At 38.7% G+C, this 26,930-nt stretch overlaps 3 protein-coding genes across 5 annotated transcripts in view; 2 read left to right on the top strand and 1 right to left on the bottom strand.

Annotated features, from left to right (window-relative positions):
* LOC134660909 (beta-alanyl-dopamine/carcinine hydrolase) overlaps positions 1 to 16,761 on the top strand; it is a 55,978-nt gene extending 39,217 nt beyond the window's left edge. For 2 of the 3 annotated variants that reach the window (XM_063516784.1, XM_063516782.1), the window contains exons 2-10: positions 11,376 to 11,470; positions 11,954 to 12,148; positions 12,518 to 12,625; positions 13,561 to 13,662; positions 13,980 to 14,112; positions 14,947 to 15,039; positions 15,382 to 15,523; positions 16,083 to 16,276; positions 16,617 to 16,761. In XM_063516784.1, the coding sequence (XP_063372854.1) occupies positions 11,376 to 11,470; positions 11,954 to 12,148; positions 12,518 to 12,625; positions 13,561 to 13,662; positions 13,980 to 14,112; positions 14,947 to 15,039; positions 15,382 to 15,523; positions 16,083 to 16,276; positions 16,617 to 16,729 (1,175 nt within the window). In that variant the 3' untranslated portion in view covers positions 16,730 to 16,761. Of the gene's footprint in view, positions 1 to 7,358; positions 7,474 to 11,375; positions 11,471 to 11,953; positions 12,149 to 12,517; positions 12,626 to 13,560; positions 13,663 to 13,979; positions 14,113 to 14,946; positions 15,040 to 15,381; positions 15,524 to 16,082; positions 16,277 to 16,616 lie in introns of those variants that run through there. The other variant, XM_063516783.1, reaches the window with a different exon arrangement.
* A 5,948-nt stretch (positions 16,762 to 22,709) lies between these two features.
* Positions 22,710 to 25,152, bottom strand: LOC134660931 (selenoprotein K-like). Its single transcript, XM_063516815.1, has 4 exons — positions 25,049 to 25,152; positions 23,881 to 23,953; positions 23,409 to 23,486; positions 22,710 to 23,011 (listed from the first exon to the last, which is right to left on the bottom strand). Exons 1-4 carry the CDS (start codon positions 25,065 to 25,067, stop codon positions 22,921 to 22,923), a joined length of 261 nt encoding a protein of 86 aa, XP_063372885.1. The 5' UTR covers positions 25,068 to 25,152; the 3' UTR covers positions 22,710 to 22,920.
* Positions 25,153 to 25,470: 318 nt separating this feature from the next.
* LOC134660923 (rhythmically expressed gene 2 protein) lies at positions 25,471 to 26,436 on the top strand. Its single transcript, XM_063516807.1, has one exon. It carries the CDS (start codon positions 25,682 to 25,684, stop codon positions 26,405 to 26,407), a length of 726 nt encoding a protein of 241 aa, XP_063372877.1. The 5' UTR covers positions 25,471 to 25,681; the 3' UTR covers positions 26,408 to 26,436.
* The last annotated feature ends 494 nt before the right edge of the window (positions 26,437 to 26,930 follow it).

Raw genomic sequence — 26,930 nt, 5'->3', positions numbered from 1 at the left:
GCTAAATAGATGTCTACCACTATCACCTACCTACCACTACCACTACCCTATCACTACCTATGTCTATCACTACATTTTTGCAAATAAATATATCTTTATCTTTATCTTTATCGATTTTTCGCCCCCAAACCCCCTATATAGTAAATTTCATCGAAATCGTTTGAGCCGTTTCCGAGATCCCCGAAATATATATAGGTAACTATAAATAAATAAATAAATATACAAGAATTGCTCGTTTAAAGGTATTAGATAGATCGCGGTTATCAGTGTGTAATGCTGCCAGTCACTTTGTGGTTTGTTATTGGGATTTACCTTGTTGGATCACTTTATATGCACAATGAATTAAGTGACGCAAACACAAAATGCAAACCTAAGCCATGAAATAGGTAACTAGGCTTTAAAGGGTTTATCCAAAGAGTAGTATGGTTTATCAGTCCGCCGGACGACATCAGCCTGTCAGTTAGAACAAAAAGTTGACAGTTCCGAGAACAACTGACAGTCTAATATCGTTTTGAGTGTCTGAACACGCCGGACAACGGTGGGACAACTGGCGATCGTTATCTTATCTATTAGGACTCCAGAAATCTAGAATTATAACTGAGAAATACCTAGTACATATTTATTAGATTGTGCTTTTGAGGAGAAATCTCTTCTGTGTCCCCTTGAGAACTGATTAGATGTGAGAAAATGATTTTCTATTTAGTTTTCTTGTTCGCAACTTATCGTTGCTATTTTATAGAACTATAAATAAAATCTTCACCCACACAAACCCCACCTTTCTCTCTTGATAATTATAAATAATTAAATTCTTTGTTATTTCTTGTTTACCTGCTTGCCTAATAGTAGGTATACTGGAAAACGAACGTTCCCGATAGTGAATGGCAAAGCTGGATCGACTTTTTGCTATGGTCAACCCTAGGCTGCGACCAGTGGGCCTACCGCGAACCACGTTCGACGTATTGCCTCCCTACCACACTTACGTATGAATTTACATGTGCGACAGAGAGGCAACACGTCGAACGTGGTTCGCGGTAGGCCCTCAGATGTGCGAGGATGCGTTGCGAGGGACGTGTTTTTAAGAACCAATACAATCACTGCACACTGAACGAGGAAAACAAATGCAATGAGGTCGAAACGCAGGCGCAGCCTTAGGGCTAATTTAGACGGCGTGAACTCGCATGCGATTTTAGTTACATTACGGACTGTTGGTTACGTCCAATTCAACCGACCGATCAAAACCCGCCGCAAAAAAAATGTAATGATTGTAATGAAACTCGCATGCGAGTTCTCGCATCGGCTACATAAGCCCTTAGTAACGTTGTCACTACCGAGACGAGACCGCCCTACAAGGATGGGGCGCGACCCGAACCAGGCTCCGCAGCAGGAATGCGGAAGAGCTAGTGTTGTGAATAACGTCAAGACTTACGAGTCTTGAAGACTCGAGTCTTTAAGCCTAAAAATAAGCGTTATTCACAACACTGGGAAGAGCCCCCTCGCACCCCCTCAAAAGGGGGGCCAAGACACTACTGTAACTAGTAACTACCGAGACGACTTTACTGACATTTTTAGTTACCCACTCATTAAGATAAAAAAATCAATTACCTATTTAATATTCAAGTTTAACATTTCAATACTTATACACGTAATCCGACAGACCCTTTACCTAATTAATTACAATATACGGCAACCTTGGCAGTGCCGGACGCCAGATGTGTCGCCGCGGGCACCGAGACTATATGTCAAATCTGTCAAATTAGGTCACCCTGACTAGGGCATTGATTACGTAATTATGTAATTAATAATACGCTATATAGTGAACAATACAATCCTTTGCCATCGTATTTTCTCTGCTTCATCTTATTCTATCTATCTATCTAATCTAATCTATCTAATACTATCAGCAATAGCATCACCCCTGCATACCCCTGCTATTTGTATGTATATAGGGTGGCTAAGCTAATAAACACAGACAGAATTTTTTTATTCAACATCACATGAAATGGCAGAGTTAACACTGTTAACAGTGCTACACATTTTTACAGATAAATCTTAAATTTAGACTTATTTATAAACTAATAAATTGAGTTGTACATCTAAGGGAGAAATATTCACGAATGTTAAATAGGAGCTTGCCTCAGCATTATGTTGCAGTATAATATAATAGTAGTAATAGTTTTGCTGACTGTACAATGTACATACTAGAGATGGATACGATGGAGGGAGGCGGGAAAGCCGACTATCCTATCCTAATCAAAAATAGGTTTTTGCTGCAAGTGCAAAATAATGCGAAAAATCATAATTTCCGAAATAATGATTTATATCTGTTTACATGCGATCTGTAAACAAGATAAATCAATGACAACAGGCGTAGACCATCGATCACTGCTGTGGCGGTGTCGTGCGCACTTGCGCTTGCGCAGATCCGGGCTCGTGACAGCACTATACCTGTAGTAACAGGGATGTTATTCAGTTAACTACAACAATGGGTTTAATGGGTTAATTTTTTTGCATTTTTGTGGTAAATTCGTTTATGGCGAAATCTTTTCGTCTTGTATACATCGGTGACATTTGATGACTTTCGAAAGTTTCGATGTCTGTTGCCAGCATAATAGTAGTAGTATTGTGCCACTGAAAATCCGAAACATGGCGCTCCCATCGGGCAATAAGTGTTTTCATATAAGTAAATTATTTCCATTTTTCCCCGCCTCATGCATGGGTAGGGACAAATGGGAATACACAGTTGGAGGCTCTATTCACAGCCATATCACCGCGTATGCCTGCTACTGTATGCAGGGTAACGACATATAACTGAAAATAAATGAAACAGACATGTCTTCGTGATTTTTTTTAACGATTCAATTTTTACCTTTTTATAATTTGATTGGACCTGCAAATATAGTCTAATTTCCTTGAGGCCAAAAAGGCTGTGTTAAAATTATGAAAAAAACTACAATTTTGCTTAGCCCCTCTCTTAAATAACATTACGTGAAATACGTGATGAAAGACGATAAAATGGCGAACATCTTTACTTCTGCTGAAAAGAAATTAAGCCTTTTTATAGTAAACTTTTAGCGAAACTCTGAATTAGAATCGCCGGTGCTAGTCAACCATCGGGAATACGTTTATAGGAAACGTGTACAAGGTCGGAAATTTGAATTTATCTAGGCTCTAGATTCCAGGGCACTAGGCACCGTATAGGCAGTCACGATTGTTCTCATTTTAACACTTTATTTACCTTTTTTCGTCAAAAAAATCTATACCGGGTGTGGCCACACGAGCAAAAAATTAAACTGTAGGCTGTACTCCTCAAACTGATCAAAACATGTTCTGCGACTTAAAAATTATGAGGACTTCCTATTTTTCATACAAATTAAATATTATCTTCAATGTAGGTACGCTGTCATGAGTGTAATTGACGTTGCTTGTCACGCTTTAAACATAACAAAATTCGCAATACATTGCGTCTTAGAATAAACTTCAAAGTACACGTTTTTTTTAAGTCGCTGAAAAAACTTTGGTCAATTTGAGGAGTACAGGCTATAATTTAATTTTTTGCTCGTGTTATAGGCCACACCTGGTATTTATACAAGGATCCATTTGTAGACTTAATTTTTCGGGGGCCCCTGCAGATACACTTCGACCCACTGGGATCTTCTCTAGTATAAAACAAAGTCGCTTCCCGCTGTCTGTCGGTCCCTATGTATGCTTAGATCTTTAAAACTACGCAACGGATTTACGCAGGGGACTTTGTTTTATAATATGTATTGATTGATGATGATTAAAATAAAATGAAGAGAAGTGAATTGTAAGTAGATAGGATACATCAAACTTCTTATCCAAGTAAGTTCAACATTAAATTACGACAATTATTATTTATTAATTGTAAACAAGGGAACAAATTGCCAGTTGCAGTGGTACAGGTAGGTATGTCCGCTTTCGGTCAGTAATAACATATACTAATCTATGCTTTCGGTATCGGATGTCGCCCCAATAACTTGTGTCTGTCTACGTTCGTTGTCTCGAGATACGCATGACAACGCTTCAAAGCAGTGTTTCTCAAGCCAAGGGGTCAATTAAATAGGGTATTTGACTGTATACAGGGTGCTTCCTGTAACAGGGGCAATAAATTAAACTGTAGGCTGTACTCCTCAAACTGACCAACATTTGTTTAGCAACTTATGAAAATAACTCATGTTTCGATTTTTATTACACTTTAAAGTTTATTCCAAGACGCAATGTATTGCAAATTTTGTTATGTTTAAACTGTTTAAAGCGTGACAATAACAAGCAACGTCAAACACACCGATGTCAGCGTACATTGAAGGCAATATTTATTTTGTATGAAAAAGAGAAAGTCTAAAGGATTCATAAAAAGTTGCTGAACAAATGTTGGTCAGTTTGAGGAGTACAACCTTTAGTTTAATTTATTGCTCCTGTTACAGGAAGCACCCTGTATAAAATAAATTATTTCACACCATGCATGAAATAAAGCATCAGATAATTACTAGAATAACGTTACAGACAGTTATTTTTAAATACAAGTTCTATTTAATAAATCGGATAGAAATATAAAAAGTAGGTGAGTTGACCGTGACGTCACGATGTAATGTTTCATATAAATTCCATATTAGCAAATCGTTTTGACAGTTCTAAAAAAGAAGCTGATTTGACTAGTAGGAAAATACCCTATTACATAGATGACTGCGAACCTCTTTGTCCAGGTTCATTTTCCGTTAGTGCCGTTACCTGTTACCTGTGTGTCCGCGAACCCTATAAAGTGACAAGCGAACCTTATTAGAGTTCCTAAGGGATCCTAGGACCGTTTGGGAATCCCTAGAATAAGATAATTAATTTAATAGAATAAGATAATTAATTTAATAATAGGTACGGGGAAACCTGAGATATCGTCCCAACGGCTGCACTGGGCTTGATATATAATTTCATGACATGTGTGTTTATCATAGACGTCGTGTCATATTGCTAGTGTTAATATCTGGAAGACCGAGCTTTGCTATAACGATTTCGATTAAATTTGCTATATGGGGGTTTTCGGGGACGAAAAATCGATCTAGCTAGGTCTTATATCCGGGAAAACGCGCATTTTTGAGTTTTAATACATTTTCCGAGCAATATTGTGTTATAAAATGTTTATGAATAAGTATGAAAATCTCTAGAAATTCTTCGCTGCGTTAGATCGCATGTTTCACATCGTGGCAATAACTAGAGCGCTGTCAAGGTCCTAAATATACAGGATGGCGCAAAATTATTGTACCTTACATTTCTTTAACTTTGCCTTCCATACCATCCCAAACCATAGCAAAGGATCCTTTTTTGAATCTCTAGAAATTCTTCGCTGCGTTAGATCGCATATTTCACATCGTGGCAATGACTAGAGCGCTGTCAAGATCCAAAATATACAGGGTGGCACAAAATAATTGCATGTACCTAGTGTTGTGAATAACGCTCATTTTGAGGCTTAAAGACTCGAACCCTTAAGACGCTCGAGGCTTAACGCCTCAAAGGCGGCAAAGACGATTTCTTACATCCATACGCGTACAATAAATAAATACAATTCTCAAATATAGTCGAGTCTTCAAGACTTACGAGTCTTGAGGGCTCGAGTCTTTAAGTCTAAAAATAAGCGTTATTCACAACACTGCATGTACCTTAAACTTCTTTCGCATTGCCTACCATCCATACACTACATTGACCTCTATTAACACGAAATGCCTATCTAAGGTATTAAGTTACTTAGTTTAGGTATTGATGTAAAATATGTTAGTAAAAGCCAGTTACAATTTTTGCTTGCAAGATCTTTTGTTTTATGTTTACTTTTCTAAACCATGATTGTACGTTTATAAATTTTATAATATTTAAGTATCTATTTAAGCGTATTATGATTGTTTTAATTTTTATTGGATATTTTTCAATGAAATAAATTTTATCTCATCTTATCTTATACTATACCAAATATTCTTTCTTGAATCTCTAGAATTTTTTCACTGCGTTACAAATTGCACATGAAGTGGGTTAGGTTTCTGGACACTACTATGCTTAACTTAATAATTTCATGAAAAAAAATTCAAAAAAAGACTTTCATTAATGAATTTGCCGCTTTTTTCTATTGACGGAAATGGCTTGACACGTTATAGTGAATAATTATATATTAATTGACATTGGGAAAACCCGAAAATGCCCATAAATTATCATATTAAGCGATGTGTCCATATGAATCCATCGTAAAGCTTTTGGTCAATGACAAATGTTAAAATTTGATGACAATCTGATAAATAAACGATGCACAGACTTGTAAACTTAGTTGATTTTATTTGTAACTTGCTTTTTATTGCCCATTTGTGCATCGTTTAAGGAAACATAAATACATTTTAGCATTTTTAGAGCCATCTAGTCTTCCGAAAATAATTATAAAAAGGAAACCACAGATGCAAAGTTGGCGTCCGGTCTGGCCTAGTGTAGCAAAGAGAATAGGTAGATGAAGTGTAAGGCCTGAGTGGACGCTCGAGTTGGGCGTGCAACGGGGCGGGGCGTGCGGCGTGCATGTTAAACAAATGCAAACGTATAGGAGCGGCCTTAGTGCACGCTGCTCAAATTACTCCTGACCCCGACGCCACGCTGCACGCCCCGCCGAACGCTCCGCTTCGAGCGTCCACTCGGGCCTTACACGAAGGGTACACGGAAAGAACATGTCTAGTCACTTTTTTCGGAAAATGAGATTTTCATCTCAAAATGTAGAAGCTCTTAATGAACTATTGTCAGTTCATTGTCCTCATACGGATTTCGATTATGGAGATTAACAGTGACGCTATCCTAACTTAAGAGAAAAGGGGACGGCCGCTTCTTTATCCCCATTTTCCTCTCCGGATATTGAGATTATTTTCATTTATTATGTTTTTTTACATAATTTGATGTATATTAACCATAGCTATGCCCCTTAGGTTTGAACTTTATTGTGTTTTTGATTATTGAAAAAATTCGTAGCGAAAAACAGATTTCATACAAATTTTTAAATGCTGCTAACTCTTATAATAATTAAAAATTCAAAAATATCTAACGTAGGGGCATAGCATACCTGTGGTTAAGATGTACAACAAATTGTGTCAAAATGTTTTCAATAATGTTAATATCCGGAAAATCAGAACTACATTTGTATGAAAAGGCGATGTCACACGGCTCCTCCACTTTCGTCTCAAGTCTGGTGCGCGCCATCTGCAGCCTTAACATTGTACTAATAGGCTGATCATTGATGTACCTTACATCATCGCAATAAGGCTGACAAGCCGTCAGTTAATAATTTCTACGCCGGTGCGCAGCTTACCTTTAATACCGTGTTATTATCGACTCACGCGCAGTCCCAACTCCGCCGCGCCCGACACCGGAGCGCCCGCGCCGCCAAAGGTCATAAGTCGAACACGAAGTTTGCCCTTTGGATTTTTAATATGCCGGAGTATAGTGGTGAGTTTTGGCACTTTAACATACTGCCAACGTTTTCGTAGCGCTACGCTCGTAGCCGATCCCCGCGTTTTCCCGCTTTCTAGAGGAAAGCGACTACGAAGAGACTCACTCAAAGTGTTATAAAATGTAATAATTGTCTGCGCCAAAAAATTATGAGTTAAAAGAAGGGGTGTTTACAAAAACACCCCTTATATATTCACACCCTTAATAACATAATAAACACCCTTTATAAAATTGTATTTCTCTTTAAATACTATCCCCCTTATTCATAAAACTTTCCGAGCCTTTTCTAGTTACTTTATGTTTTAACCCTTTCTTATATTTAAATACCTACATAAGTCAAAATGACAGATTAGGACAAACGATAATTAGAGCATTATGCTAACATGAAGCTGATCTGATGATGCGTCGGAAGGTAGCATATGGACCTCCTCGGTGAAAAAACGCAAGTACATCTAATTTTTACTAAATGTTACTGTGCATTCCGTAAGTTTGTCTATCTAATTTGAATTCTCCCCTCATCTACTCGAAGGTTAGCTGGAAGAGATCCCTTACAGGGATAAGTTCGCCTTTGTACCTTTATTTCTGTAAATATCATGTAAACCTGTGTTGTGTGCAATAAAGTGATTACTACTACTACTACTACTATTTGTAGTTAATTCCAAAGTGTCAAGAGGTCCCGTCAACCGGGGTGAATTAGGGACGGCTGGGGTGAACAGGAACAAAACATGAAATGTGATTTACCTGATAATTTCTTAGAAAATTCCTACACAAATACAAAACACAAACAAACCAAACAAACAAATTCATACAAAATCTGCAACTATTTTCAATCGAATTATATAATTTGTGTACACATATTTTAAGAAATTGTCAGGTAAATGACATTTAAAGTTTTGTCCCCATTCACCCCGTTTGACGGTACCTAATTGATAGACATGCAAATGAGAATAATTACAGTCAGCTATAAAAGTGTGTCACAAAAATTGTTTTTCAGTAACTTGAATTTAAAACATTATACGTGCCTACATAAATCATTAAGTTTAAACTTTAAAATCACAATTTCTACGGCAAATGTTGTTGGAAGTTTAGTCTTTGTCTATTCTTTATCCTGTTTATCGTACCTATTTTTAACAGTTTTATTAAAGAGCGATTTCTTGGCGCAAAAAAGTTTTTCACTGACTTTTTTCTACTAACTAATATTGTTATAACAATGGCCTTATTCTGATAGAAATGATTCATGTTTTTGCAACAGTTTTCAATGCCTTTATGAGTTTTCCTCAATTTTCTCACGTTGTAAAGGTGTTCACTATGCCCGGACTTCCCCTAAAAAGGTGCAAGTCTCGCAACGCTTCTACTACAAAAAAGTTATGAGATTTAATGTGAAACCAAGTCGTATATTTTAAACAGTGCCAAAACCGTATCAATAAGATATCTTTAATTTTTAATACGTATAATGACTTGGCCATCGCACGGTTGCATAATGACATACGGATCATCGTCACCTATTAAAAATAATTCTAATTGAACATAACGCTAGCGCTAATTGAAGTTTGAGCATTACACATAAATATTGACGAGTACGGTACGAGTAAAGCATTATGTGCGATTGCCAAGTCATTATATGTATTACAAATTAAAGATATCTTATTGATACGGTTTTAACACCCCCTGGCACTGATTAAAATAACCGACTTGGTTTCACATTACATCTCAAAACTTTTGTAGTAGAAGCGTTGCGTGACGTGCACCTTTTTACATGTAATGTTTTTGATGGGATCTCATCTCTTTTACGTAATATTGCTAAAAATATTACAACTAATTGCAACCAACAAAGTTGATTTTGTAATAAAAATAAAAACGAATATACTTACTGTTTTCATTGATTCCCTGGCAGATTTATAACCATTTAACCACATTAGTTTAGTCAAATACCGTATTATAATCATATTCCTAGTAAGATATTACTATCTTACTAGGAATATGATTATAATACGTACTATACGGCATATAACTATATCCCTAGGGATATAACTATATATCACTAAACTAAAGACGTATTATAGTTATATTCCTAGTAAGATAGTAATGAATCGCTTTCGTATAACTATGTTACGACATATAATTATATCCCTAGGGTTATAACTATATAACGGCTTTATCTATCTTACTGCGACATATACACATATCATAACTAAACACATCTTCATTCATACTCACATCGTACATCGTAATGTACCTTTACATTACCTACTATTTGTAGGAACTGCAACAGTAACTTCGTATAATAGCATATATTTATATGGGATTACAAACTTACTTATACAGTTCTTAGATCTTTAAAACGTGATTGATATTTCAATATTTTTAGGTTTTCTTTGGCTTGATAAGCTGAAAACTACTTATGTTTAAAATTTGAAGTTTGTGGGTATGCTAGAAGTATCTTAGAATTATGATGATCGTAGGTGAGTGAGTGAATGTGTCAGTGTCGAAACTAAGGAACTTTGACGTACAATAATTCTTAAACTACGAGTTCAGATTTAATGTTTTTGAGAATATATCTAAAGCATATTAAGCCCTATATGTCAATGAAAATTCAGGGTTCTAGCTTCAGCCAGCACAAACGTCTAATATATTCAAACATAATATTTCTTTATTATTATTTATATACTCAGATAACCGAAATTATATTTATTTTTTTAATTGCTAAATAATAATAATAATTTGAGCCTATATACGTCCCACTGCTGGGCACAGGCCTCCTCTCATGCGCGAGAGGGCTCGGGCTAACTATAGCCCCACCCCACCCCACGCTAGCCCAATGCGGATTGGGGACTTCACATACACCTTTGAATTTCTTCGCAAATGTATGCAGGTTTCCTCACGATGTTTTCCTTCACCGAAAAGCTAGTGGTAAATATCAAATGATATTTCGTACATAAGTTCCGAAAAACTCATTGGTACGAGCCAGGATTTGAACCCGCGACCTCCGGATTGAAAGTCGGGCGTCATATCCACTCGGCCACCACCGCCGCTACTAATTCATTTTAATTGCTACTTTAGTCATAAAATTAATCTCTTTTTTCTTGGCGGGGCCTATTAATTGGGCGCAAATAGGGTAATTTTGCACCCCTAAGTAAACTATAGGTAGGAGCAAAAATACTCCCAACATTGAGTATCTTGTGCCCCTTATTCAGAGCTTCTTTTTATATAAAACAACATTTAATAAAGTTGATTAAGGTACCGATAAAATATGCCACATGAGATGTTCTTCTTCATATTCAATTTGTCTGAATATTTAAATAATGAACAGTTCGATAAATATTCACAATTTCCTTAAAGTGGAGCCAGTTTTGGAGCAAAGTAGGGCCATTTTACGCAACTTCTATTTTCTCGGTTATACTTAGCCCTTATGTTAATTTGACCGTTTCAGTTAAACTCATCTAAAATTATCATGACAATGAAAGGAGATCACGTTGTCGCACACGTGGAGTCGTTATCGTTAGTCAAGGCTCGAGACACACTGCCGTATTCGAACTTCAAGATATTCACAAGAGACGACACGTACGAGATCCATTCTAGATACGTTTGGTTGGACAAACAAAGATATTGGAAAGATGGAATACCACCCTTACATACTTAGTTTTTTTTAGCATTGGAAAAAGGGTATTCAATAATAAGACACGTCAAGAGTCAATCTTATCCTTTTTTAATGCTAAAAAATAGGGTTTATATGTTTTCCGAGCAAGCTCGGATCGGTCTCCCAGTATATTTAAATATTTATTTAAGTATATATAAATTAAAATTTTAAATTTCAGCGTTAGCGTCATTGTACCTATAGAGTCTAGACAAATGGTTTTGACCGACGGACCTAGTTTAAACTTGTTTATTTCATGTTACAGGAGCGAATGGAGCGGAGGCGGTGGAGCTCGGCCGGCGGAACGCTGTGCCCGTCCTGTACCTCCACGGCTCGCACTACGAAGTCGGCTTCGACCAGGTAACACAAGTGTGCACACACACAGTCACCTGCATTCATATGTTATACAACGAACGCCGCTAATATCTGCCACGATCTTATCTGTAGCGCAAAGAGCGCGTCACAAATTTTTGCGGCGTTAGTTGTGTAACATATTATTGCAGATGACTGTACCTCTGACCACGGTCAAGCGGTGATGCTCGGTGCCCGTCCTGTCCCTTTACGCTGCATTCAGCATCACATTGTGTGTGACGTGAGACAGCACGAAGACAACATTACTTGTCTTAAGAACGTGACTCATGGGTACAGTCAGCAGCAGAAGTTGCTAAGCGGGCGAGGTGTTCAAAATTACCTTGACACGTTCTTATTTTATTAACGATAAAGTCGCATCAAGATCATTTTGAACACACGCTTAGGAACTTCTGCTGCTGACTGTACGGCGTCAACCGGAGATCAAGACGTTATTAACATTTGATCCATTGTTTACCAATTAATATTTTCCAGGGTCGTACCTTCTCATCTATTATCCAAGCCTTCGTGAAGCGTCACTTCGAAATGCTGCCGTTCGAGCAAGAGTACGCCACAGAGGCGGGGCGCGCTGCGTACGAAAAGACACTCGCTAATATGAGACAGCGGTACCCGTGGTACGTGAAGGAGATCCAGGGGATCGCGGACGGGGCTCAAGTGCCATTTTACAAGGTGAGACTTACTTTATACCTACTACAAGACATAGAAGACACTCGCCAATATGAGACAGCGGTACCCGTGGTACGTGAAGAAGATCCGTGGAATCGCGGTCGGGGCTCAAGAACCCTTGTACAAAATTTAGACTCATCGTCTAAATCCTAAAGTAGGTTATACGGATTACACCTACTTGTCAAAATTTTCCAAATAAAATTGTTAAAATTTTTAATAAATTGTGTGTAGGCACACTCGTGTCCATTGACAGCGGGCGGCCAACGCAGCAGGTTTCACACATCGAGCTGTTTTACAATAACACAAATAACAGTCGAAAATAACTACTAATTCAGATGAATTTAATTTAACCTAACCATTCACTGTTTCCAGATATTTCTCCTCCATTGCGACGACATCGTGCTAACGGCGAACGACAATCAAGCACCCCGGCCCGACCACGGCGGCTGCACGTCCATCGGGATCAATACGGATGACTACGTTAGTATGATCATCTCCTAGCCATTTTCCATAGCGAGTGCATTCTCTCCGATCACACGTGACGTGCTTACGGCGAACGACGAACACACCCCGCGGCCCGACCACGGCGGCTCCACGTCCATCGGGATCAACACGGATGACTACGTTACCTGTATGATCATCTCCTGGCCATTTTCCATAGCGAGTGCATTCTCTCCGATCACACGTGACGTGCTTACGGCGAACGACGAACACGCCCCGCGGCCCGACCACGGCGGCTCCACGTCCATCGGGATCAACACGGATGACTACGTTACCTAGTATGATCATCTCCTGGCCATTTTCCATAGCGAGTGCATTCTCTCCGATCACACGTGACGAGCTTACGGCGGACGACGAACACGCCCCGCGGTCCGACCACGGCGGCATTGCGAGCAGAGGCGTATTTTATAAATTTGGCTACCGGGGCCAGTTAGATTCGTCGCCCCATTAAGTGATAATAATGTATCTCATATAAGTAAAAACCCTGTTTCGTCGCACCCTGCAGCCTGCTGCCCAGAGCCACTGCCCCCTTGGCTATACCTACGCCCCTGAATTTGGAAGTCAGGGAGCCGGCCGCGGAACCGCCGGAACTTGCCACCCTTCGGCCAAAACTCCTCCTTGGTGAAGGTCGCTAGACGTTCAGTCGGAACGTTCACCACAAAAGAATTAAAACTCGCATTGTGTCGAGATTCTAACTTAGCGACCCTCAGGACCTCCACCTGGGTTCTGAGAAGAATGTAATTACATATTAGTAATTTATTTATTTATTCACATTTTATTTAGTATTCGTTTTTAGTTTAAATTTAGTTTTATTTAGTTAAGTTAGTTTATTTCTTTATTAATGTACATTTACCTGTTAATTTATTTATTTAATAAATACCTATTACATATTTATTTTGCAATGAACATTTCAGTCGATCCTGGGGCACAACGAGGACGCATTCGAGTCCACACTTAACCACTGGTACATCGTATCGGCACACGTCACACCCACGGATGAGGACAGGAAACACGGAGTAAGATAATATAACTCCTGAAAGTCCTGAACGAGATTTTAATATTTTTAATAGGTAGCTAAGTATATAATAGGTACCTACTCGTATTTTCCTAAGACTTTAGACCCTATACCATTTTATATTAAAACAGTGCATATTTATCTCTAGTAACTAAACGATGAAATCTCATACGTACATGAGTAATCGTACGTAGAGTCTAAGCTAACTTTGCAGACTTGAACAGAACAATGTGAAGGGGGTCAAATAAAGCCTGTTCTAGACTCTACTCATGTTGTTCTCATAAAGTTAAGATTAAAAGATTAAGTTGTATATTTCAGGCTGTAGATGAGCGGTATTCGTCCCTGTGCTACGCGGGCCACATGCCGGGCTACACGATGGGCTTCAACGAGCACGGTCTAGTTTTCTCCATCAACACGCTGAGCCCGCTACGGCTGAAGCCGGGAGGCACACGTTAGTATTATATCTACATATCGCTATATAGTCAACTCATTAGAAACTAAAAGAAGGCTAACAAAGAGTGTATAAGGGAGAAGTAGAAGCGGGGGTTGGAAGGGGTACCTAGGCCACGGCGGGCTTTATCTGATCAGATTGAGGGAATCGCACTTCGGGGAGTGTGCTCAAGAGCTACACGAGCTTATTCCACCGTCCCCATTCTACCATCGGACTTTTAGACGCACGGCCGGTTTCCATCCTTACTTGGTAGATATTCCACGAATCCGCACGAAGCGCTTTGCTTCCTCTTTCCTTATGCGCACTGCCAAGGAATGGAATTCCTTGCCGGCGTCTATATTTCCGAGCTCATATAACCCGGCAACCTTCAAATCAAGGGTGAACAGGCACCTTCTGGGCAGACTCGCTCCATCGTAGGCCACGTCTTCGCCCCGGCTAGTCTGTGGCTATGAGTAAGCCCATTTTTAATAAAAAAAAAAAATCCTGAAGAAAGCCCATAGAAAGCCCACCTCGGTCAGGCCACGCCAGCCCAGCGACCAGGCCAAGCAAGAGGAATGTTATGAAAGTCAAGGAAGCGAAAGAGGTATGTCGGATTGTAACAAGAGGAAATCCGTGGTTTCTGCCTACCCCTCCGGGAAATAGGCGTGATTATATGTATGTATGATTTGAAACTACTTACTAGGCAAAGTAGCATAATTTAACAAAGAATTTGCATTGATTGCAAAAATATCTACGCACGTATATGTAGAATTGTCCAACTTTATAAGCAAATTACGACCTTATCGCACACATGTAGGTATGATCTGGACTCAAATTGACTTTTGTATGTTTCAGCACGCGTGTTCATCACACGAGCGTTGCTGACGGCCAAGAATTTTGCTGAAGCTGAGAAGATCATGCGAGATGACGGCCTTGGGGCTGGCAATGGTAAGATATATGTTACCCTATTTCACCCCCTATATAAATCCGCTACTACATGGAAACTCTATCATGATTATAATTTACTAGCGACCCGCCCCGGCTTCGCACGGGTTAACAACATCCTGAGTTAAACCGTCAGTAAGATTTGAATTGGAAAGTGTCGCAATCAACTTCACTACATTCCTATAATTTATATATTTTTTAATTGTATCGTGTAACTATGCCGTTCATGGAGTATCTTTAATTTATGTGCTCCCCGTTATATATATCTCAATAACAACAAAATCGGTTCCCAAAGGTTCCCATCGTATGTAAATTTCAATACAATGTGTGAATTCATTGCTTCAGGGTTCAACATCAACATGATCTGGTCGGAGCCGTGGGGCGGCCGACGCCTGTACAGCGCCGAAGTGGCTCCAGACCTAAACGCGCGATTCTCGTCCGTCAGCGTGAGGAAATACGAGCGGGATTCCCTTGCACACACTAACATGTGAGTAGGACCAGGGGTGATTCGACAATTGAAAACTAATCGTCTCCTATGTATATCGTATATCCATACGTAGGTAGGTACATACATATCACCACTTGGAGTATCTTGTGACAGTTTGTCTCAGTTTGTATCTATGAAGGTATACTTAACGTAAGTATAACCATAGGTACAGTCAGCAGCAGAAGTTGCTAAACGGGCCAGGTGTTCAAAATGATCTTGACGCGACTTTATTGTTAAGAGAATTAGGGGTCTCTCTTAGGACCACCCACTCTAGCGTCAGAGCGTCGGCGTCTGGTAAGCGCTATGGAAAATGGCGTCGCTGCGCTGTTGCCCCGACGTGGCGTCGAGCAGCAGCCATAGAGTTGACTAGACGCGGACGCTCGGGAAACGCTAGTGTGGGGAGGTCCATAGCCTTGACTAGGCGACGACGGAGACGCTACAGGTAGTGTGGGGTCTCTAAAACCCTTTCTTTACGAGGTATTGTATCTAGTGTGGGTACAACCTTATAAATAGGTACCTACTTTATTAGAATAACTCTAACATTTTCCCTGCATTCCAGCTACCAAAACCTGAACGTGACCGAAGTAGTGGGCATGATAGTAGACAGCAGCATGGCCCGTCTCTGCGCCATACAAAAACACGCCCCACCACAGACAAGAAGAGATGTAGCGGATATCCTGTCCGATGCCGAGGGCAAGACGTTCTCCGTGTGGCAGAACAGGCCCGACGCCGTCGTGAAGACTATAGCCACTGGTAAGAATGATATAGAACGTGCCAAAAAACTAGACATGCTCGTAGGTACATTAAGTACATACATATGTATTAGGGTTTGTGCGGAAAGAGAACAGTCGTGGATTGTATGGGCTCTCCTACATTTCACGACTCTTCTCTTTCCGCACAGACTATTGTGCGACATAAAAAGTAGAAATTTAAAAAATTCCATTACTAAGTTGTTGCCATGTCATGTTATTAAGCATTTTACGTCAAAAATGTAGGAAGTGGCGCCCTCATTTATTTTCTACAGTTTCTTGTCGGACTAATTGGTACGCTCGAAAAACACCCTTTAAAAACGTCTATTGTTAAATCGTTTCAGGCATATTCGACCTTGAGAAGCGCACGTGGAGCATGTACATCGGCAAAGCGAACGAAACGGAGCCGGTCGCCGTGTTGCCCATCCGGTTCACCCGGCTCAACGACGTCAACTGAACCGGACCGTGTCGTCCCGTACCGAACACGGGCTGTACTTACGATGTCTGGCTAGCTAACGGTATCATGTGTGAGATTGATTATTGTTACTATGTATCTATGTTAATATATAAACCAGGGATTCCTTTTCTGCATCCAGCCGCCTTATGTAAGCATTTTGAAGTATTTATAGATCCCATGTTTCCAGTTATTTTTGTTGTTATCTGCTGAAGTGGACCGGACACGGACCGGACTTTTCATGAATACTGATATTACCGGCTTTCAAGTACCTAAACTTTGCTTAGAGCCGCCGAGCGTTTAAACGGCGTCACTTTCATGTACATACATATATATTGTAATTGGCAAATTGAAGAGAATTTCCGTTGATACTATTAGTATTGTATTCTGTTTTCTTACCAAAACGCGGGTTATTTCGTAGTCGACATCAAGTAGTGGATTTATCAAGACCGCCACTTGACACCAGATGTCACGAGTGTGAAAAATGTAATTGTTTAAACTATTTACAACTAATTTTACAAGCAGAAGGAGTTGTAAATAGAGTTTCGGTTAATCCGGTCCTAATATTAACTGAAAATTGTTGAACATTTAGACTTTTCGATTCCGTTCGCCGCGACACCTATTGAGTACCTACTGAGTACCTACTGATATATCCACTGCTTGACGCTAGATGTCGACTACGAAAATAACCCGCGTTTTGGTATGAAAACTGATGTATGGAGTTAGCACTCTATCCTTACTTATTGCTCTATGGTTGAAGTACCTACCTACAGGGTAAACACGAAGGAAACTTTTATTAGATTAAGCAGAACAAAAAATATGTCCTCTATGAACTAGTTTTCTAATATATAAGATAAAATAAATATTAACCTGATTAGTCTTAATAAGGAGTGAAAATATCCGTTTATTTATGTTAATATGTCGCGTACTTATATATATATATATAATGTACCTTAACCCTCTACTATTTAAACTACTTTAATAAAAGGAACCAGAATTATTTAAAAAAAATTAATTTGACCATGTGATCGTCTAGTGTATATATATATTTATATATATAAGCGACACTGCTGGAGCCCTCCTATTGATATTAGATATTACCTATTGTTAATATTGTTATCCTTACCATAGTGCTCACTCCATACATCAGTTCAGACTATTAATTTCAGTGTCTACATCTAGCATCGAGTAGCGGAACTATCAGTACTGCTACTTGACAATAGATGTAGCACCGACCGGAAAGTCTTATCTCAACAGCATAAGACTTTCCGGTCGGTGGCCACATCTATTGTCAAGTAGCAGTACTGATACGAGGGGTATTCAAAATATTCTCGGTATGAGAATGAAAACAAACAAGTACGAAAAGTTTGATATTTTTATTTTTCAATATACTCCCCCCCTATGTTCATACACTTAAAAGATCGATCAATTATTTTTTTTAATCCCTCGTAAAAATATTTTTTATCTTTCGTGTAAAAATGCTCCTCCACTGCCGCCTTCAATGCTTCATCGTCAGAAAATTTATTTCCACGCAGATCCTTTTTAAGATTGGGGAGCAAAAAGAAGTCGCTGGGGGCTAAGTCCGGACTATACGGTGGGTGAGTAACAGTTTTAAACCCACGTTCCACAATAGCTGCCTTGGCAATATGAGCAGTATAGACGGGGGCGTTGTCATGCAGAAGCAGAATACCTTTGGTTAACTTTCCTCGCCTCTTTTCTTTAATTACATCCTTTAATTGACGTAGAATGTTAGCGTAGTACTGTCCTGTGATATTTACACCTTTTTCTTTATAATCGATTAGTAATACTCCTCCACAATCCCAAAATATCGTGGCCATGACCTTGCCAGCTGAAGGGATGACCTTCAACTTCTTGGGATGAGCTGAACCCTTAATGTGCCACTGCATGGACTCTTGTTTACTCTCTGGGTCATAATGATGAACCCAGGTTTCATCTCCAGTAACTATTCTTTGCAGCACCTCATCAGGATTTTCACCGCACAGGTCAATAAAATCGGAACAACAAGCTACACGCATGTCTTTTTGAAGCCGAGTCAGCATTCGCGGAACCCATCTTGCACTTACTTTTGACATATTAAGATGGTCATGTATAATATCATGTACGGTACCAATAGAGAGATTGGTTACTTGTGCTATAGACAGGGTTGGGCAAAATACTGGCTTCCACGTATTTGAAATACAAATTACAAAATACATTTTTAAAAGTATTTGAAATACAAAATACAAACTACTTTGGTGACGGGTATTTGAAATACAAAATACAAATTACAGTGTTTAAAATAATGTATTTCAATTACAAAATATACCTTTATTTATTTTTTTGTTTAGCATTTAGTTTTAACGTTAACGAATATCCTTTCATATAAACTTATAGGGTCATTGCGCTAGTTTTCGTCCAGCTCTAGTTTACGTCCACTTGACGAAATTTGAATATATACCTACATTCCTGCACAAATTTGGACTGATTTCAATCCTTATGTCTAAGCAATATATCTGTCTACATATAACAATGATATTTCGCAAAAAGGAAGCGCTGGTGGCCTAGCGGTAAGAGCGTGCGACTTGCAATCCGGAGGTCGCGAGTTCGAACCCCGGCTCGAACCAATGAGTTTTTCGGAACTATGTACGAAATATCATTTGATATTTACCAGTCGCTTTTCGGTGAAGGAAAACATCGTGAGGAAACCGGACTAATTCCAATTACGGCCCTAGTTTATCCTCTGGGTTGGAAGGTCAGATGGCAGTCGCTATCGTAAAAACTAGTGCCAACGCCAATTACTGGGATTAGTTTCCAAGCGGACCCCAAGCTCCCATGAGCCGTGGCAAAATGCCGGGACAACGCGAGGAAGATGAAGATTTCGCAAAAAGTAGTAAATTAAAAATGAAATATATATTTGATAATCCGTCAAGTCGTCGAATACTAGTGCATGGACGGAAACTACTGCAATGACCCTATCCCCTAGATTTAAACGAAAAGTTCCACGCAGAATAGATCCAGTATCCAGCCAATGAAAATTGTATCTCGGCTGGATCGGAGGTTCGCGGTCGGCTCACAGCTTGTGCGAGAGATTAGACATTTTAGGATTATAGAATTTAATAAAATGTATTTATAGAAATGTATTTTGAAGCTTGAAGTATTTGAAATACAAAATACTAAATACATGTGAGTGCAGTATTTGAAATACCAAATACAAAATACTTTTGAGGTAGTATTTGAAATACAAATACAAAATACTAATTTGTATTTCAAATACGTATTTCAAATACATGTAATTGAAATACTGCCCAACCCTGGCTATAGATTTTACCTTCACTCGACCATCTTCCAATATAAGTTTTTCCACTTTATCAATATTTTCTTGTGAAGTAGCTACTACAGGCCGGCCAGGTCTAGGGTCATCTTCAATACTCTCCCTTCCGCGTTTAAACTCGCTTGACCACTTTTGAATGGTAGATAAAGAAGGAGCAGACTCACGGTAAACACAATCCATTTCCTCTTTTATGGTTTTTTGATTTTTACCCTGTTTTGTCAAGAATTTTATCACGCATCGATGTTCTAATTTAGTTAACATTGTCAATTCGCACAGGATGTTCATGTTTGTTCAGCAATTGCAGAAAAACAAAAGACTATCTCGGTTCGAATTATACTTTTTTTTAATGTCAATGAATAAACCTTAGCGGCCAGTAACGAAAGAAATTTTAGAAGAGGTCGTAAGATATCAATACCGAGAATATTTTGAACGCCCCTCGTAGTTCCGCTACTCGATGCTAGATGCTAATAGTCTTTTTGGTACTAAAACTGATGTATGGAGTGAGCACTCTATGTATTTTTTTCTCTATGTCCTTACTGAACATAACTGTGTGATAAGTTTAAGCTTGAGAAATTTTAAGATGTTGAAAATATACCTAAACAATAATTCTAAGGCGATTCACACACTGATACCACAATGTCGACAATCTATTGTCACAGTATAATAAAGAGTACTAGCATACAGTATGGACGCTCCCTGCCTCCCGTTGAAAGTGCCGCCCACCCGCTGAGACCCGCTCTCGATTACCTCACAGTTACCCTACAATGTCTTATCTCACTCACACAAGCATGGTACGCGTTCACCTACACGAGCTTAGGCTGTGTGCGTAGGAACGCGTTTGTTTCATACATTTGATCGCCAGTGTCCGAGGTGTGCTATTGTAGTGAGCAAAATGACATAATATCAATCGTCTCTTGCGCAGAAGCGTCGAGTGTGTTAGATTGATTAAGACTGAGTCGTCCACCGTCTAGTGGCACCCTCATTAGGGGAATTGTGTTTTCTAATAAACCCGGTGATAGTCTTACCCACCTACCTTATACAGAAATGTATTGGTTTATTATTAGAAAACATAATTCTCCTAATGAGGGCGCCACTGGACAGTCGACCCAGTCGCTGTCGCTCGCCAGCTTGTCGAGGTAGATCGAAGTGTCCATGTGTGAACCGCCCAATTGTTTTTAGTAACAGACATCTATTTCAGAAATCTACGTAGGTTACCGATGAGTTACCAATAAGATATTTTTGAGTACTTAATTTATGACTTTATAATTGTAGTGTTGTAGTTCAAATAAAAGTATTTTTAGCATATGGTTTCGTTGTATTATTTTATAAAATCATGGAATGTTTTAGGCCCTAACTTTCACTTCACTGTTTTACTAGAATTAGTAATATAGTAGAAGCCTAATAAAAAAATCAGTTTTCCACAAAACGGATTGGCTGAGTAACTACTTTAGCTGACAATCTCAGGTCATGATTATTTCTTAGACCACAACTCTTCTGCAATAAACGCTACTTTTATGATTCGGGAGGAAAACCACAAGCATCATAATATAAAAAAAAATTGCTTGGAATAATTATAATTGAAGTGTTGTGGCCAGTATTTTACAGGTACGTTCAATATGGATAAGTGTGGCATACGGATAAGTTTGGCTGGCCCTTCTTTAAGCCTGACCAGAAATATATGATCATTGTCAAGAGGGTGCTGTTATTATCATGTATAGCGTGACAGTTCGGTTTAGTATGAAAAAAATAGTTCCAGTGAAATTCCGCAACATGGGGCGTGATCATATATTCCTGGTCAGGCTTTAAAATGTAAAGGTATGCCACCCTTACCCGTATTGACTTTAAACAAGTACGATATACGAAAAAAAAACTATAATTTAGTACTATTTTTATTTTATTAGCATGCACTTAAGATTTAAATATAAGATCTATAAAAGTATATTATTTAAAAGAGGAAATAGTGCAAACCCAATATCGTGAGAACCTAGTACATACATATATCGCGAAAGTTAACAGAATATGTACATTTTTTATACCTAACCCTATTTGGGTCGGAATGTTTGTACGAAAATACATATTAGTTTTTCTTATAAGATTTTCATATAATTTTAGTACAAGCCTATTTTGATTTCTATAAATTTAAACATATGTCAGAACATTAAAACGTCTACTTGTACCTATTTACACTTACATAATTCTAAAATTATATTATTATGTTTAAGATATGAAACCCGTGACAATAAGTTGTAGACCATTATGATCTAAACTTAGCGGTATCATTGTTTTGGTTGAAGTAAGATTCTAGATATTTTACACGAATAAAATCACTTTTAAAAATGATTTGCTACACTATGACATAATGTGACGATCCCGGAGAAAATAAACCTAAACTTGACGCCTACGTACCGTCGGACACGTCACATTTGCACTGAAGTACATATATATTAACAATAACCATTGTTTTCTTTAAAGACAACACAAATTGTAAGACATGACGCCATAATTAATAATTAGATGATTACAAATGTCGACAGCCAAAACGGCTTTGTTTACGTCGTAACGAACGCGTGCGATAATAATAGCATTGAAGCGTCCCATCACGAATAATACCGGTTAGTGTCTTTCTCAACTCCAAAAGTGAAATATTAGACATATCGTCAAAAATCAGTTCTCGTACTTTGGTTGTAGGTTGATCTATTATGTATTGATAGCTAGGAATGTTAGGTCTAGGTATAAACTCAATGTGTCTGTCATTTCTAAAGCATGGTACATTGATATCGGAAATACAGTCCTTATCACTAAGGTTACAGTTACAACTAGGCGTCAAGTCATTAAGCATGTATCGGTTGGTGTTAGGGCTCCGCTAGCCGCAGCCGCAGCCCCCGGCTGGTGGTGGCGCGGGCCCCGAGCCTGAGTTGAAGCCCCCGAAACGACGGGACGGCGGGCGTGGAGGCCTGTGGGAAATGTAGTGAGTCACAGTCAAGTTTAGGTAGTCTATTTTAGAAAGAGTTTCACCGATGGTGCACTAACAACAGTTTCTGGTAGAGAGATTTGTTGGTAAGTATACCACTAGCAATAGTAGCGTATCCTAGCGCTCAAACACTCAAACAATAGATTAAAATACCAAACTGGCAATAAATACCCGCGATAACAGGACATACCACACTATAAAAAGTAGCAGTACTGATAAATCCGCTAGTTGACTGATATATGCAGTGAGCAAGATGCTTACTTATTTCTCTATGGTTTCATGGAGGAGGTGGTTAGAGTAGCGCTACCTCGTTTCACGCAAAATAGGCACAATGGATGTTGATTTACGAAAAATGCCCAGCAAAACGAACTATTACATACCCGCTGCCGGGACTCCTGTACTCGCGCGTGTACTTCTCCCCATGCTTGTTGTAGTCGGAGTTGATCAGCGTCATGTAGCTGGAAATTAAAATAGATAGTACAATCAACAACACAGGTTCATGGGGGTCAATGCACAGGGTGGATTAGATATGTCTTCCTAAACATAATAAAAATGGTGGACATGCAAAATAAATATCTGGTTTCTAGTATCCAGTCTAATGTGTGGCTAACCACATCCAAGTGTGAAGAAATGTGCATTATGAATTAGGTACAGTCAGTATATGTCAACATGAACAAAGTGCCAATGTCTTTATTGACATATAATATGTATATCTAAGTACCATTCTTACTTCTTAGCAACCGTAAGTTTAAGGTTATTTTTAACAGTTTTATAAAAATAGTAGACATTGTTGTGGAATGCCCCAATATTTCTAGTGATAATTAATAAATAATCCAAAAAAAAAATACTTACAACAGATAAAAGAAGTTGATGATGGCCCAAAAGATGCCATAGAGGCTGAAGGGCTTCTTGCCAACCTGGCCGTCTGTAACAACAAGTTTAGATTTATTCTAGCTACATTGGCATCTGTAGGCCTTGTACATGATTGGTGTGACAGTATCAGATTCTGTCGGCGAGATAGGTGTCTTTCGTCTATCTTGCCGCGAGATACTTTCGTGCCAATCATGTGCTAGCCCAGCTGAGTGTAGACACACTCACTTTTAGTAGCAATACAGGGTGCTTCCTGTAACAGGAGCAATAAATTGAACTGTAGGCTGTACTCCTCAAACTGACCAAAATTAGTTCAGCAACTTTTAAAAATTATGAATCCTTTAGACTTCTTCTTTTTCATACAAAATAAATATTGCCTTCAATGTACATTGACATCAGTGTGTTTGACGTTGCTTGTCACGCTTTAAACATAACAAAATTTGCAATACATTGCGTCTTAGAATAGTTACAGGTTACAGGAAGCACCCTGTATAAAGCACTATTACAAGTATAAAATAAAAATTAGACATTTAAAGTTCTAAATGCTTCTTCGTTTGTTGAAGGCTCTGACACTCTGTAAATACATCTTGCAAATAGTAGCTACGATACTAATAGAGGATTTTAAATACATTAGGTAAGATAATTAACCCCAACCTGGGGTGGACACTGTAAAGAAGGCCTGCCAGCGATCTACACAGGGGCCTATTATCAGGAACGCTGAAAATCGTGCAGAATGGAGATCCTTGGTGCACGAAATAACGACCTCATGTGGTCGCGACCCTCAGACATGAGGAATCGAGGAAGAGGATAAGATAATTAATTTTAGTATTTCCTGTACCTAATGCACCCACGCAGACGATTAAGAGACTGGAAAATGACGTCAGAATTGCATATAGACTCGAAATCAATGTTCCATCTCCAGCATTAGCCCTAAACGTTTGAAGATATGTTTGTGTTTTTTTATTATAAATGGGATGTCAACTAACTTATAGGCTTTACCTTCGACTGGGCAAGTCTAAAGATTGATGAACATAATCGAAGGTTGAATCAAAAATAGTTTAGTTTACCATAATATTATCACTGACGTGGCCTAATTTTTAGTGGACCTCATGTATAAAGCGTATACTAATTTACACGAACGCTACAATACCTGAACTGATATATGGCATGGCTCTAACACACTGAGTTGACCTCTTTGGCTTATAATATTGGTGAAACCCAACACTGATAAAGAGTTTCGTGTTAATTTAGTTTGTGCTGTGCAGCTTGTGCGATAATGGTATTGACTGACAGCTGTTTTTTTTTTTAACTATTATGGCCTGAATGCGAGTCCATTAATTTCAAAGAGGCATTTTCAACACCGTGAATAAGCCGTGAATGCATACAGTGCATATTCTCTTTGTATTTTGATAAATAATGGTATAAACAAATGAAAAGCATCAAAAAGGTTTTTAACATGTTTTTAATTCTAATTTGCGATATTTCAGTAAGTTAAATTAAATTTTTAATTATTCGATTCGAGAGAGTTACATGCATTTACAAAGCATTTACATGGCAGAAAGATAATCGAACCTTAGTCTATTTTTGCATAAAACAATTTATAAAATGAAAAAATATCTGATTTATGTTTATTTTTGTACCGTGCTGTTTTGCAAGTATTCTGCATTTCTTTTGTACAAAAACGTTGCTTCCAAATTAGAAGACAGAGAAGTATTTGCTGATGATGAAGAGATTAAAAACTACTATAGCAATAAGCGATAACACTAACGGCTAAAGCTTGAAGATGAGCCTCCGGGGTATAAAATTGGTCACATTAGATGCTACAAATACAATATTAAAGTTCCGGTTACCCCCTTGGCAGCACTATGCATCCGTGGCGCAGGATTTTGGCTTTACTGTGGATGCGCAACAAGTTAAAAAGCAGATGCTAAGCGGCTTTAAATCAATGTCTAAAGATCATCCTAATTTCGGCAAAAATACCATAGCTTGGGAGGAGTGGTGGAGACAACTTGTAAAGACGTCGTTTACGGGACTCCTGCCTTCATCGGCAGACGTCAATGGCATCGCGGACAGGCTCATAGAAGATTTTAAAACTACAAAATGCTGGAGACGTGCTGACGGCGGTGAAAAACTGTTGAACTTACTCCGCGACAAAGGTGTTTCGGTCGGTGTCATCTCCAACTACGATCCTAGACTCCGTGAAGTACTACAGAACATAAATTTTGGTAACCATTTTGATTTCATTGTAACATCTTACGATATAGGGTTCAGTAAGCCAAACAAGCAAATTTTTTGCCACGCTATGCAACTAGGCAAATCTTTGTCACCGGGACAGTGTCTCCACATTGGGGATGACTTGAAGAAGGATTACGAAGGGGCGCGGGCAGCGGGCTGGCATGCGGTGCTGGTCGCTGCGGAGTCAGCTGAGACACCACCAGCCGGGAAGCATGTGTTCAAGGATCTGAATGCACTAAACTTAGCCATTCAAAGGGATAAGTTGGTGCTCTGATCCACAACTAGATTTAAGTGGGCTGAGATGATAAAGTGACATTGGCTTCTAATTTCCCAAAGTTTTAATTTAACTCAACATTATCATTATCACTGATAAATGAAAGATTAACTTATTTGGGGACTTTTACATTCTATTTTTAAGGTGTTTTCCTTAAAACAATGCACTACCTTTTTTATTTATGTGTTTTTAGCATTCTGTAATGCCAATCCTCTTACTGAATACAGTTTAGAATTCTTAGATCATGTCACTTTATGTGAACACAAACAACATGTAAATATAAAAGTTTTAGAAATGCGTCTAGACTAGAAGGGATCCCATATTTTTATGTTTATCTACAGTCTATACAGATGGAACAACAAAACACAAAAATATAAGGAATCTCAACAATGCAGGCTAGAGGCACTTATTAAGGATTGTGCCTGTACTACCTATGTGGCCATAGAGGCGTACACTGTCTTTCGGTTTTATCTCATCTTCTCATCAACACCTCACACCATATCTCAACCATTAGGGCAAAATT

The sequence above is a fragment of the Cydia amplana genome, chromosome Z (assembly GCF_948474715.1).
Source record: "Cydia amplana chromosome Z, ilCydAmpl1.1, whole genome shotgun sequence".
Classification (NCBI taxonomy): Eukaryota; Metazoa; Arthropoda; class Insecta; order Lepidoptera; family Tortricidae; genus Cydia; species Cydia amplana.
Note: the sequence above shows the minus strand (reverse complement) of the source record. Positions and strands in the feature narration are given on the sequence as shown.